This window comes from Cyanistes caeruleus, chromosome 2 (assembly GCF_971803275.1).
Source record: "Cyanistes caeruleus chromosome 2, bCyaCae1.hap1.1, whole genome shotgun sequence".
NCBI lineage: Eukaryota > Metazoa > Chordata > Aves > Passeriformes > Paridae > Cyanistes > Cyanistes caeruleus.
The window spans coordinates 63,627,655-63,640,336 of NC_141702.1; the positions used below are offsets into that span (position 1 = coordinate 63,627,655).

The 12,682-nt window shown below is 42.9% G+C and overlaps 1 protein-coding gene across 1 annotated transcript; it reads left to right on the forward strand.

Moving 5' to 3' along the window:
* The first annotated feature begins 826 nt into the window (after positions 1-826).
* PERP (p53 apoptosis effector related to PMP22) lies at positions 827-11,832 on the forward strand. Its single transcript, XM_023923507.2, has 3 exons — positions 827-1,276; positions 8,516-8,659; positions 9,281-11,832. Exons 1-3 carry the CDS (start codon positions 1,066-1,068, stop codon positions 9,514-9,516), a joined length of 591 nt encoding a protein of 196 aa, XP_023779275.1. The 5' UTR covers positions 827-1,065; the 3' UTR covers positions 9,517-11,832.
* The last annotated feature ends 850 nt before the right edge of the window (positions 11,833-12,682 follow it).

The following is a 12,682-nucleotide window of genomic DNA, read 5'->3' on the forward strand; positions in this document are numbered from 1 at the left end:
CTCAGAGATTTGTCTTCCTAACATTCTCTTTTGTGGGGCCTAGAAGCTGCTCCAAGACTCAATCAAATGTGTGAACTGTGTGCCCAAAACACACGGTCTTCATTCCCATCATGGGCTCATGTCTGCTTAGACAGTGAGTTTGCTTTGGGCTGGCCAAGGGGGTGATACGATGGGATATGTAAAAGATCTTTTTGTGGAGAAGTGCTTCTCCCATGACCAAAATTTTGGGTGTCCATTCATTCCATGTGATGGGGAAGCATTCATTTTGGTTATCTGGCATCTCGGGGTGCATTTTGAGACATGGAATGGGAATGGATCAAGGTGGATGGGTCCTGAGTACCACTGTTTGTCCAGTGTCCAGCCTGCTTGGAAGCCAGAGCACAATTGCAATGAAGCACTCATTAGATGGCCATTAAGAAACACACATTTGTTTAATGCTGCGCGTGATGAGAAACAAACGATGGCTTCCTTGTTAATAAGGTCATATTACCATCCTCATATGATACCTTTCTTAAAGGTGTCTCTTTTTTTGTCAACTGCAAAAGCAACTTTTTGCAAGCTTTTGGTACCTGAAGTGGCTAACACCACCAGTGTTGGGCAATGCTGGTCGGTCTATCCAGCGATCAGAGAGGATGATGATGATGATCTCCACCCCCATGAGGAAGGCAGGACTCGTGGAACCCCGAGAACGGCAAGTTTTTTCGCCGTGGTTGCATCTTGGCGGCGTCTGGGCCACGAGGGCAGAGCGGGTGCGGGTGCGGGAGGGTGGCGGGCGGCGAGAGGAGAAGCGCGAGGGTGAGTCCAGCCGGGCCGGGCCGGGCCGAGCGGGGCTAGTGGGGCCGGGCCGGGCCGCGCTCCCTCCGCCGCTCTCCGCCAGCCCCAGCGGCCGGGGCCGCCGCCGGCGGCAGGCTTAGTCAGAGGAATGTGGGTGGGACTCCCTCCTCCCCGGCGCCTTAAAACCCCGCTCGGACCGGCACGCTCGCAGTCTCCCGTCCCGGCGGAGCGTCCCCGCCGCACCTCACCCGCGACGCCCGGGCTCGCTGGGCGCGCCGCCGGCCGGGCACGATGGTGGTGTGCGGCCTCGCCTGCTGGAGGTGCAGGTGGCTCCTGCCCCTGCTGCTGGGCCTGGCCATCATCATGGGCATCATCGCCCTGGCGGGCCGGGGCTGGCTGGAGTCCGAGTCGGAGCCCTACGTGCAGCAAGCGTCGCTGTGGGAGAGCTGCACGCGGGGCGAGGAGGACCTCAACTGGAGCTGCGAGTCCCTCATGGACTACGGTGAGTGAGAAACCCTCCGAGGGACCCGGGGCAGTGGGGCTGATGACCTCCCCGAACTCTGTTGCGGAGCAGCTGCTTGCTGGAATGGAGCTTCCCTCCACAACCAGTATCCATGCTGGTTTGGGGCTTAAACCAGCACCGAAACACAGGACTAGACTGCTCCAGAGTGATCTTTTTTTTTTTTATCAGTACAACACTGAGAAGCCGGGGTGTTGATGTTTTCGGTTTTCCCGAAATTATTTTACAACCAAAGTAAGATTGCAACTGGCTCCAAGTCCGTCTGCTTCCCCTGAACTCTTATCGGGCTGCGGTGCCGCAGCCTTACCTGGCACCAGGCAGCTCCCTCCCTGTGCCGCTGCCTTCCCCGGTGGGATGGCGAGTGTGGAAACCTTCATGCAGGGTGTCCTATGGACAACCATGCCTGGACAGTAGTAAAACGATATTTCCCCGACCCTTCGGGGGAAGAGAGCACCTTAATTTAACCCTCCTGGCCAGGGCAGTGCAGCTATTAAAATGCCCCCTGATCTACAGCTTAAAATAGTCTTATGGGGGTTCTCAGGCAGAAAAAAAATGTTCCTTCCTTTGTACCTCTCTGTGGCATTGGGGCCTCAATCAGGGATCTGTTTTAACTTGCTTAGCTGCTTCTGTATCTGGCATTGCCACTAACATTCTTACTGCACACTCTCAGTTTCTAGGTCTTTTGGGGGACTTTTTGTTTTATTGCTAGAACACGTGGGTTTGATTAAATCTACTTTTCCCTCAGACAAAATATTTCTGGACAAATAAGCAGACCCGCCTTAAGATCCTGGATGAGGGTTCTTTAGGGACTGGGGGGCTGGAAGGGTGTGTTTCAGCCGGGAGAGCTGGGACTGTTTCCCTGTGCAGATCCCTTGCTGCCTGAGCACGGCAGACTCACTTCCAGAAACTCTTTGTTGCAACACTCATGCACAAGCTAAATCCTCAATATGCTTTAAGAGAAGCGTCTTCATTTCTCAGCTGGGTGATGGTTTTGGGCTTTACTGCAGGTGGAAAAAATCTGGCTAGTGAGATGAAAATACCCATCTTCCCCATTAAACAGAGAAGAAAAGGTGGTGCAGAGTTGCTGAAATTTGCGTTGCACAGGGAAAAAGTGCTAATACAGTACAGCTGCTGGAATTTGTTTTCTCCTGTAGTGACACTGCTTCACACGTCCCTGAGTACTGATGGGTGTGTGCTTTGCGTCAGCCCTCAGCACTGTGGGACAAAAGTAATTTTCTGCATTTTTTTTTTCCTAGTTAACAGGCTGACACAGAAGAACAGTATCCTGGACTTCACTTGTTTAAACCTTGGCTTATTTAAACCAAAACTTATTTAAATCCTTGGCTTATTTATATGAATTTGCCTGCTCTCAAATTTTCATAACATCAATGCCACTGTCTACTCAAATCGTATTTACATCTAGAGACAGGATGTAACACATGAGTTCAGGTTTGATTTGTTTTGTTTTGTTTTCTTCTATGCTAATGCAATTACTGTTAAAATAGGTGAGGGCATTTACAAAGGAAAAAATGCCTAGCAGGCATTTATAGCACTGCTGCAAGAAAATAGAGGTTAACTAATTGAGATGCATAACTTGTATTTTGCATACAATAATTACTGTGCTCTAACCATCCTGCACCTCTCCTGATGAAATGAAGGCTTCAGAGCGGATCTCCATTAACAGAATGTTCCATTAGACAAATTCTTAATTGAGCTGTGGCATGTGTATGAGGAAGAGGAAGAAAAAAAGCAGACGAGTCACTTATTTTAAATGAGGGGAAAACACAAACAAAGATTTGCAAATAGGAATGTCTCCTAAACTGCATAGCTCCTTAATGGACATTTTCAAATACCACATGAGAGGGAAGAAGTGAAAGGGAGAAAGACAAGAGGGTTGTCATGTGGTAGGGAGGCAGGGAAGGGATTTTGTTTAGAGTTCTTTACTGGTTTGTGTCTGGGAAGTGCCCTGGCTGGCAGCGTCTGTGTATTATCAAAATGTTGCAATGCAGAAGTGCTGTAGTGCACTAGAATATGACTCAAGATGAGTTGGTTGAGACCATTGGAGGATTTAACTGTTGACTGTGTGTTTAAAACATATCAGCAAGCCATCAGCTATGACAAAGATTATTTGCACTGTGTAACTTGGAAAGGATGATTGCCTTTAAAGTGATGAGATTGTAAATTTAGGAGCAATATTTATGGGTGGCTGTGCCCTCCTGGTTCTGAGTGACTGGTCCCAGTGACTTTGCTTTGAATTAACTCTGTAAAAGATGGGTGTGTACATGTGCAGTAAAGGTAACCCCATTAGGTTAACTCTTTCCTATATTCCTAACAGCCAGTTGGTATTCATTACGTATACATCATACACAAGTATACATTAAATACATACCAGCCAGCAAAGAAAAAGGGAAGCATTCTTCTGGGTCCTTAGTATTAAAAAAAAATAAAAATTAAAAAATAAAAGAAAAAAATTAAAAAAGAAAAGAAAAAAAATGGAAAGAGAAAAGGTGGAACCTAGAAGTAGGAGCCCAGCCTTTGTGAATCATGTTTCACTGCATCTGTGCCACTGTACCCATGTCCCTAGAGGCATGGACTTTGATACCACAGATTATAGGCAAAACTGAGTGCATGTGGAGACTTTGCTGAGGGGCCAGGTAAATAAAGGAGGAATGCTAGGTGTATGCTTACCTTCTCAATACACCTCCTCTTAGGCATGCTGTTGTCTGATTTGCAAATGCCAGGATGCATTCAAGACGAACTAACATCGTTTATAGTGTCAGGCAAGCGCAGGCACTCAGGAAATGCTAATGGGAAAGGTGTAGCAGTTGATGTCCCTGCCTACACCCAGAAAACACTTACTGCAACTTCCTGGTAAAAGATCCCAGTGAAATGTGAAGCTGGTGTCTCTGCCAGAGCACTTTGCTGGCTTCTGTGCAGGCACACTTCTGCTGCTAATGATCCAGATACTAAAAGTTGGAAATGTGTAGGATTGTGCCTCTCCTCAGCTCTCAACAGAAGCCAAGTTTGTACTAGAAGGCTTGTATTTACTATTTTGGTAGTTTAGCAATTGCTTTTCCCGCGCTCCTAAAGCCAAAACAGATTGTGATTCACAGTATCAGTTCCAACCTGCCCTCCCAGCAAACCTTTGATTCTGGGCTCCTTTATGCTCATGGTGGGTATGCACATAGCTTCCTCTCACCAGTCATGCTACCGTGGAAGTTTGCACATTTTCTGAGCAAGAAAGTATTGCTGACACTGCTCTTTTGCTCACAGTCCACTACTCCTTTATTACATCAAAAAAGGGAGGTAATTTTGAACATTCTGTGTAATGGGCTCTTGAGGCCAAACAAAGATTGCTACTGCCACTTATATACACAAGACTATTACAGCTACATTGCAGTCTCTGCAGGTCATAATAAAAACTTACATTTATTCATGAGCTAACAAAACTATCTTCGGCTTCTGGAAGTGAATGAACAAAGATGAGAGTCTTCAAATCCTGTAGCAGTTCATCTTCCTGCTAGACTATTTTCACAGCTCTTTTATTGATTTCTAAAGGGAAATCTTAATTTAAATATCTAAGCCTATAGAGATTCCACCTCCTCTCTGGTGACGCTGAGGCATGGCTAAATGAAATCAGGAAATATACTTAACACTATGGCACTGTTGCTTGCTTTCTTTTAATTTCATCATATCACTGGTGCTCATCATTAACATTTAGTAATCGTGACCCCTCCTAGTTATTTGCATGATAACATTTGCAGCTTAGTTCCTTCCCATAGTAATCATTAGTGTAATGTAATGCTATGTAATAAAACTCTTAATCCTTCCTAATAATTACAGACCTTCGGCTTCTGTACAGTTGTTTTTTAAATGTTCTTTCAACACCAACATAATTGATAAATACTTTTCTGCTGATTAGATGAAAAGAACTTGACTATTCTTTGAGGCCAAGCTGACCTGGAAACACTAATACCCCCAACTACTTCTCTGCTTTTCTGCTCTCCTATTCTTCTGCCTTCTTATTTATGCAGCTCCAAATGGCTTTGGTGTTCTTGATTGATTGCATAAACAGACATCATACTTAACGTTTATTTTGTACAATACTCTCTGCCAAATGAATGCATCTGAGAATTTTCTACTTTTATGGGGAAAAAAAATTTCTGGCTAAATGTCTTATGATTACAAGATACTTTTGAGCATAAACCAGGTAATCTGTCATTCTCTGACTGTGAGCAGGTCTCTCCAGCTCTTACAGCACCAAACAGTGAGAGGGCAAACCTGCACCTCTCCCCTCCTGGCAGCTGGGAGATGCAGTGAGAGGATCTTTTAGAAAGATAGGAGAGCTGGGTGCTTGTGGAGGCTTGATCAGCTCTCTGAAGCCTTTAGGAGAAAAAGGAGCAGGGAGAGCTTGACTTGATCAGTGTGGGGATGAGGGAGATCCTTCACAGAGGAACAGCAATTTCAGTTTTAGCTCTGCAGCAGCCCCTCTGCTGAAAACTCTCCCTGTTGGCAGGGGTGGCAACAGGTCATGTGGATAAGGAACATCCCAGGGCTGCATCCTATGCTCAGGAAAAGTGCACCCTCCCACCCCAACCTCTCCCATCAGTCACTTATTGAAAGACTTATATATACACACAATGTAAGAGAAATCTCAAAAATTAACTGTAAGTCCACACATTTTTGCTGCTCTTCCTGTGATTCCCACAGAGGATCAAGTGTCTGGGCTGATAGTTCTGTGGCTGACTACACTCATCCAGCCCAGAGCACACCCATCTAGTGCTCTGGCCAGCAACTATGACTCAGTCTTATCAGGTCTTGTCAGCATCAACCTGCTGCTAACTGCTGTTGGAAAGAATAATCCAGCAGAAGAAAGAGTGGAAGGTACTGTATCACCAGCGCTGAGCTCTGTCACACATGAGCACAAAACTCACTGAGTTTCATAATGATGGTACCCACTGCTGCCTTGTTTCTGGAGACGTGAAGCAAAGCTGAGCTTGATATTAATCTTCCTGACAAGATATCTCCTGCAGCTATATGTGTTGTCATTTTCTTATTGCCAGAGACAAGAAAATAAATCACTGCGAGCAGAGCCAGGGCTGACCTGTATTCAAAAACTTATTACACTTCTAAAGAGAGTACAGATAATAGAGTACAGAGATACTAAAATGGCAGAGAGAGCACTGTGGGCATTCTGCCTTGTACTCCTCCAGTTGTGTTTGTGTTGCAGTAGACCTCAAGGTGTCTAATGTGCAGGTGTATTTGAGTTTACAACCTAAATTTTAACAAAGATGCCAGATTTGTCTTCCTACACCTTGTCAGCATAAGTAACACATCTGAAAGGGAATATGCTATGGTAACTAAGCATTCCTTCGTGTTGTGCTTTTTTTTCTTAATAGGGAAAATATTGATATAAAGTTTGCCTAGATCATCTAGTCTGAGTGGGTTTTCATGGGCTTGCTGTGAGTAATGGTTACATATCCCTTTGTATTAGTTATCACTAAAGAAATCCTATTATGGAGACAATATTCAATACCTGCCTTAGGTATGACAGAGAATATTTTGTATGAAAAGATTTTATCAAACCATTGACGTAGCTCTAATCTCCAGACACTCATTAGTCTCCTCCCTGCTTCTTCCCCATAGCATTCCCTCGGGGAAGGGGTATGAGACATGCACAACTAGCTGAAGAAGAAATTTGAGAAGTTTTTGCTATCTTGAGTAGCTCCAGGAAGGGAGAGGGTAAAGAAGAACCTTTTCCTTATCTTTTCTGTGTCAGTTTTATTGTCTTCAGGTAGCAGTGGTGGTGGTTGGGAGTTTTGGCAGAGATATGGCTGATGGATACCTGCTATGTTTTACTTTTGCTGTTGGATTAGAGGAGAAAGAAACCAATTCAAACAAATCTAATTAAAATAACTGTGAAACAAAATTTCACTTTCAGATAGCAAATTGCAGAGGAAGAATGGAGACTACATTGAAAGCAGTGTATCTCCAAGGTTACTTCAACTGTGTTGGAATGGACAGCTATGATGAAACAGTTTTTTGGTTTTTTTTAATGTTCTGACCTAGATCTCACTGGCCTCTTTATTCCTACATTAGAGGGAGCTCAGGATCTGGCCCTACCTCTGTCTGTATGTGTGAAAGTAGAAACCCACAATATGTAGATGTGGGAATTGAACTGTGATGACAGCTGACTGGAAAACAAAGCACTAACCAGTATGGTTTAGCCCTTGTGGGCAGGTATCCTGCCTCCAGGGCAGGAACACCTTTGCTTGTAGCTATTTGCACTGGGCTCACCTAAATTACTTGGTTTCTGAAGAGGACAAGGTGTGTGAGGGCCTTTTCACAAGGCTGTGTTACTGCCAAAGTAGAATTGCTGGCTGTTTTTCTGGGTTTTCCTGCTATTGTTGCTGTGCTTCTGGCCCATGGTGGGTGATTTCTGGATGCTGGTGCTGCTCTTTGAGTACAGCCACTTGCTTTGTGCCCGAGCCTCTCCAGTGTGCTGTAGCTTGGTACTAAGTAGCTTCATACACTCTGTTCCAGCAAATGTCAAAGTAATGATTCAAAGAGGACTCATCAACTTTTACCTCAGATTTTGTTGTTTCTCCTCCACCTGCTACATTTTAGCTGTGAATAGATACTTATTTTCAAGAACTTTCTTTTTGTCATCTTTTCTGTTATTATGGTTTATTTCTTTTTGGTCATGCTTATTTCGCTCCACATGCTCCATTCTTGCCATAAACAAACAGAAGTTTTATGCAGACAGCACTGTTATTTCCCAGCAGTTATCTCCTGTGGTGGTACCATCTTGTCTGCTTTCACACTTCCCTGTGCATGAAAGTGGTTTTGTAAACTTGCATATCGAACAGGAACTGTAATGATAAAGGGCATTGTCAGCAGTTGTGTGCCCTATCTGCTCAGATGTCTGTGGGTGTCCTACAGATACAGAGTTTGAAGGTATTATCTCTCTTCTGTGCTGCATTCTATACCCCTCTTCAGCAAGACAAGTTAGCAGATAGGGAGTCCTGTGCTGCTCCAGCAGTGATGGTGGCCCCCTGCTCTCCAGCTGTGTGCTTTGCAGGCTTTCAGTATTGCTTTGACATAAGGACGTGCTTCTTACAGTAAAGGGTTTCAGTAAAAAAAAATTATTAAAGGAAACCAAAGAGCTTCCGTATAGGAGGGTACTGCTCTGTGTAATACCTTTCTTGTTTTATCTTCAAGGGTGGGGGAGAGCAGCAGCTGCCACATACCTCGTTGGCTTTGTGATCCTGGTCATCTGTTTCGCCCTTGCAGTCATCGCGTTCTCGATCGAGATCCTGCGCTTCAACTTCGTGCGAGGAATTGGAGGCCTGCTCTTTGTTGTTGGTAAGGCTGGGCACAAAGACAAGGTTCTTTCAGATGTGAAACAGGCATCAGCAGAAAAACATGCTAGATGGAGCCTCCCTTTTACAAAATTAGCTGTCTTTGGTTTATGACTCATTTTCATGGGGAACAAGGGAAGGTTGAGTTGTGCTCTGAAAGCATAATGGGTAGGGAAGCTCCTGTGGCCTTGGTCAGCTCTCGCTTTCCCAAAAGCACTATATGGGGACACCCAACATGACCCTGCATGTCATATGCTAAGACTTAAGAGCTGAGAGGCCTGGGTGCTTCCCAGTTTTCTGATGGGAGGAGGAGGAATAGGGCTCTGGGAGGTAACTGGCGTGGCAGGGTTCCCGGTGCTGGCTGTGGGACAGGGCTGGTCACAGCATGCAGGTATGTGCCTTAGCAACCTGGCAGTGGCAGCTGAGATGCCGCAGCCACATAGGCGTGGGGATCTGCCTGGGACAGAAGTCACGTACCTCTGTAACAATGCAGATTTGATTGCAGGTCTGAAGATAATCCTTACATATCTAAAGTATGCACTTATCTCCAGGTACCTTTTCTTAATGGGAACCGTAATGTGTTCGTTCTAACTTACTCCTGGTTTTCTTTCTTTTCTCTCTCTAGCTGCATTCCAGATCATTGGCTTGGTCATTTACCCAGTGAAATTCACAGAAGAAATTCCACTGACAGGAGATAACATGTTCAGCTGGGCCTATGGTTTTGGCTGGGCCAGCACTGTTGTTGTAATAGGTTGTGCTTTCTTCTTCTGTTGCCTCCCCAACTGGGAAGATGAAGTCCTGGGAAACATCAAGCCTACCTATTACTACTCCTCCCCAGAGAGAGCACCATACTTAAATTGAAAGATTAAGTCCAAGTACAGACAACCGTCAAAACAGAGGAGCACCTCTGATGTACATTTGGCGTGATTGTAGGAGACTGAAAAAAACTCACCTACTTTTGCCAGCATATTTCTTACTCTGCCTGGCAATAAATTAGGAAAAACATTGGCATCTTAAGCCAAATAGCTTTTACCCAAAGTATTATTTACATATTCTCATGTCAATTCAGTTTGGGTGGTTTACTTGCTCCTTCCCCTCCCAATTAGTTGAGTCATCCTTATTTTATTCAAATATTTTCTTATGAATATAGATGATAGTGTTTCAAGTGGAGAAAGGAAAAGGATAGATTTTAAACAACCCATCAGTGGGTACTGTGAGATAGGTTGCTTTTATTTCATATCTGACAAAATTGCTTTAAATGGAGCTAGGAGAAAACACAGCCTTCCAAGGAATGCTTTTTCTTCTGTAAAAGCCAGTCCCAAGGAAGAAATTTCTGTGATACTATCACAGTCACCTGCTGTGTAAAAATCTTTTCTCATTCCTGTTACTGGACTGTTGTTGACTATTAACTATTTGAATTAAGAGGAAAATAAAATTAAAATTTATTTTCCACCAATTGGTGCTGTTGGACAAGGCCTCTTCCAAAGCATGGAGCTGGTGTGTATGACATAACAGCAGCTAATGTAATATTGGTGAATTTGTGGCCACAGCAGAACTTGTGATGGAATCACATATATATGTTGTCATGGATTCAGACATTAAACTACATACATTTTTACATGGAATATGAGGGATGCTGATTTAGAATGTATCTTTGGGCAGAAACATGAACTATTATATTTGTCTACCTTTGTAAAGTTTTTAAAGTGTGCTTTTCATGGAAATCTTAGCATTAGGTGTTTAAAAACCTCCCAAATTTCTAACACTGGAGGTACCTCAGAGTTTAGTAAACTTGGGACTGCCTTGTGAGTGAGTAGGGGTAACAGGTAGAAATAGAAAGGCAGTTCTGTGAGCAATTTACATATGTAAACTTCATACAGACATCAGAGTAATCTGTCTGGCTCCTCATTTGTGTTTCTGCATCCAAATAAGTATTCCAGAGAGGCATAGCCATGTCTGTGTTGGTCATGGACCTGCAGCATCTTACAGCAGATTTAATTATGGTCTATAATCTTTGTCAGGGCTTTGTTCAGCTGGGAAAGAAGGAAGTTCATTTTTTGAACTCTTCCAGCTACGGGAGAAGCAGCTTTAGCAAAGACAGACTGAGGAGGATACAGGTGCGGTAGAGAGCAAATGCTGCACGTTGCTCTGTGTTAATTCTTACTCTCAGAACCTGGTACTTAGGAGAGGGTAAGTGTGTGGGTATGTGTATTCATGCACATGTACAAAATAGAATTTAGGAAGCATTAACCAACAGACTGTAAAGCTAAAGTAATTTACAACTGATCTTTTGCAATGCCCTGTATTTCTTGTATCATACATTGTATAGCTTTCCATTTTGTAACACCTTTTTAAATTTGATAATGCTATATATTGCATGTGATCCTGTTTTAGAGAGGCCAGGTGATTCCTGAAGGTCCCTTCTAGGCCTGTATTTTATAACTTTACAGAGCATAAATGTCTGCAGACTTCAGAATTGTGTTACGAGCTCAGTTGCAGCATATACAATCAACTGTATTTGTGATTCCTGCTGAATAAGACAGTTCTGTGACAAATGTATCCTTTTAACATTTTTTTTCCCTTTTCTGTACAGTAATGGCTAGTGGGGAATACTGTGTGGACTTACTTTACCATAAGTAATGTTAGTACCTACTTCTAGTGAATTCTAAACACAGCAGAGAATCTCAAATCAGGAAAATCCTTACACAACTAAAGCTGAAAAGGAGAAAAAATTGTAAGAAAATGGACACCTTTCCTAATGACAGGGAGGATGGTATGGTAATATGGTAATCAGGTTTAGCATAATTTAAGTCTTTTGTAAGCTTTTTTATAAGCATTGGCATAAGTTGTGCTAAAAGAGCACTAATGTAAAATAAACTTGGCTCTGAATGTACTGGGAGGGGTAAAAGCATAACCAGCATGTTACACAACTAAGATGTTCCAGAGAAAGCTATTGCAAATAGTTATTAATTACTTTCAAGTGATACTAATGTATGTGACACTCGTTTCAAATGTGGTGGCTTAATTAAAAATGTTTTAACTGATGGTTGTAGAAACTTGGTGGTGTTTGTGGTTTGTATATTAAGTTTGTAAAATCAAACAAATAAGCCATTATTTTATTCTCTTAACTTGAATACCATAAAATGTTGGATTAATAAAATGAAGTTAAAGACCTTAGGTCCAGGAGGCAGCAATTTCATTTTCCAGTCAAATAAGCTTCAGTATACACTACAAAACATGTCTGTGCAGTTTCATTGAAGTCCCAGGCATAGAATGTTCTTTCCTAAGCCAAAACCTTTTAAGTGCATCACAGCTTAAGGGGGAATTCTAAACATTTTAAATACACAACAGTCTACAGGAGGTCTTGTGTAGGAAGTCAGTTCTTTAACAAAACTGTTCCAAGTGCCTTTCCTACAATGATCAAGAAATTCAAATAGTGAAAAAAAGATGGTGTACTTGCCTGCTATTTTCAGTGGAAGGCTGCACTTTTCCCATGATTAGAAACCTTCACACTTCTAACCTCAGTTTATGCATGACCCATATTATAATCCTGTCCTAGTGGCATTTTTAAAGAGGGCAAATCAGTCAGTCACTGCTGTCTTACACCAACCTGTGGCTTCTGATTTCTGGAAAGACAGGTTCATCATTCAGCTGTTAATTTTATTTTTTTTTTTAATCTGTCCTCTTCCCTAAATGTCTTAATTTTGAAATTCATTTAGTACCCTGAATTTTGGTGTCTTGCATGTGTTTCTTGGGTTTTGGTTCCATGTCTCCCCCTTTTTAATTACTTCTAATTTTAAATAAACAAATAGGAAAAATATTTTGGTTTCTTTTAGATTTTCCTAAATTCTCTCAAGATAATTGCTGGGTTTCTATAATGCCCTTCTTTCATCGGGAAGAAAATCTGTACTCCTGTTTACCTACCAGTCTGTATTAAGCTGCAACCTAAATCTGTGCACATTGAAATCACCTGAATATCTCCAGTGAGCTTCAGGCTGTAGGGTTGTTCCTTCTAATCCAGCTCATG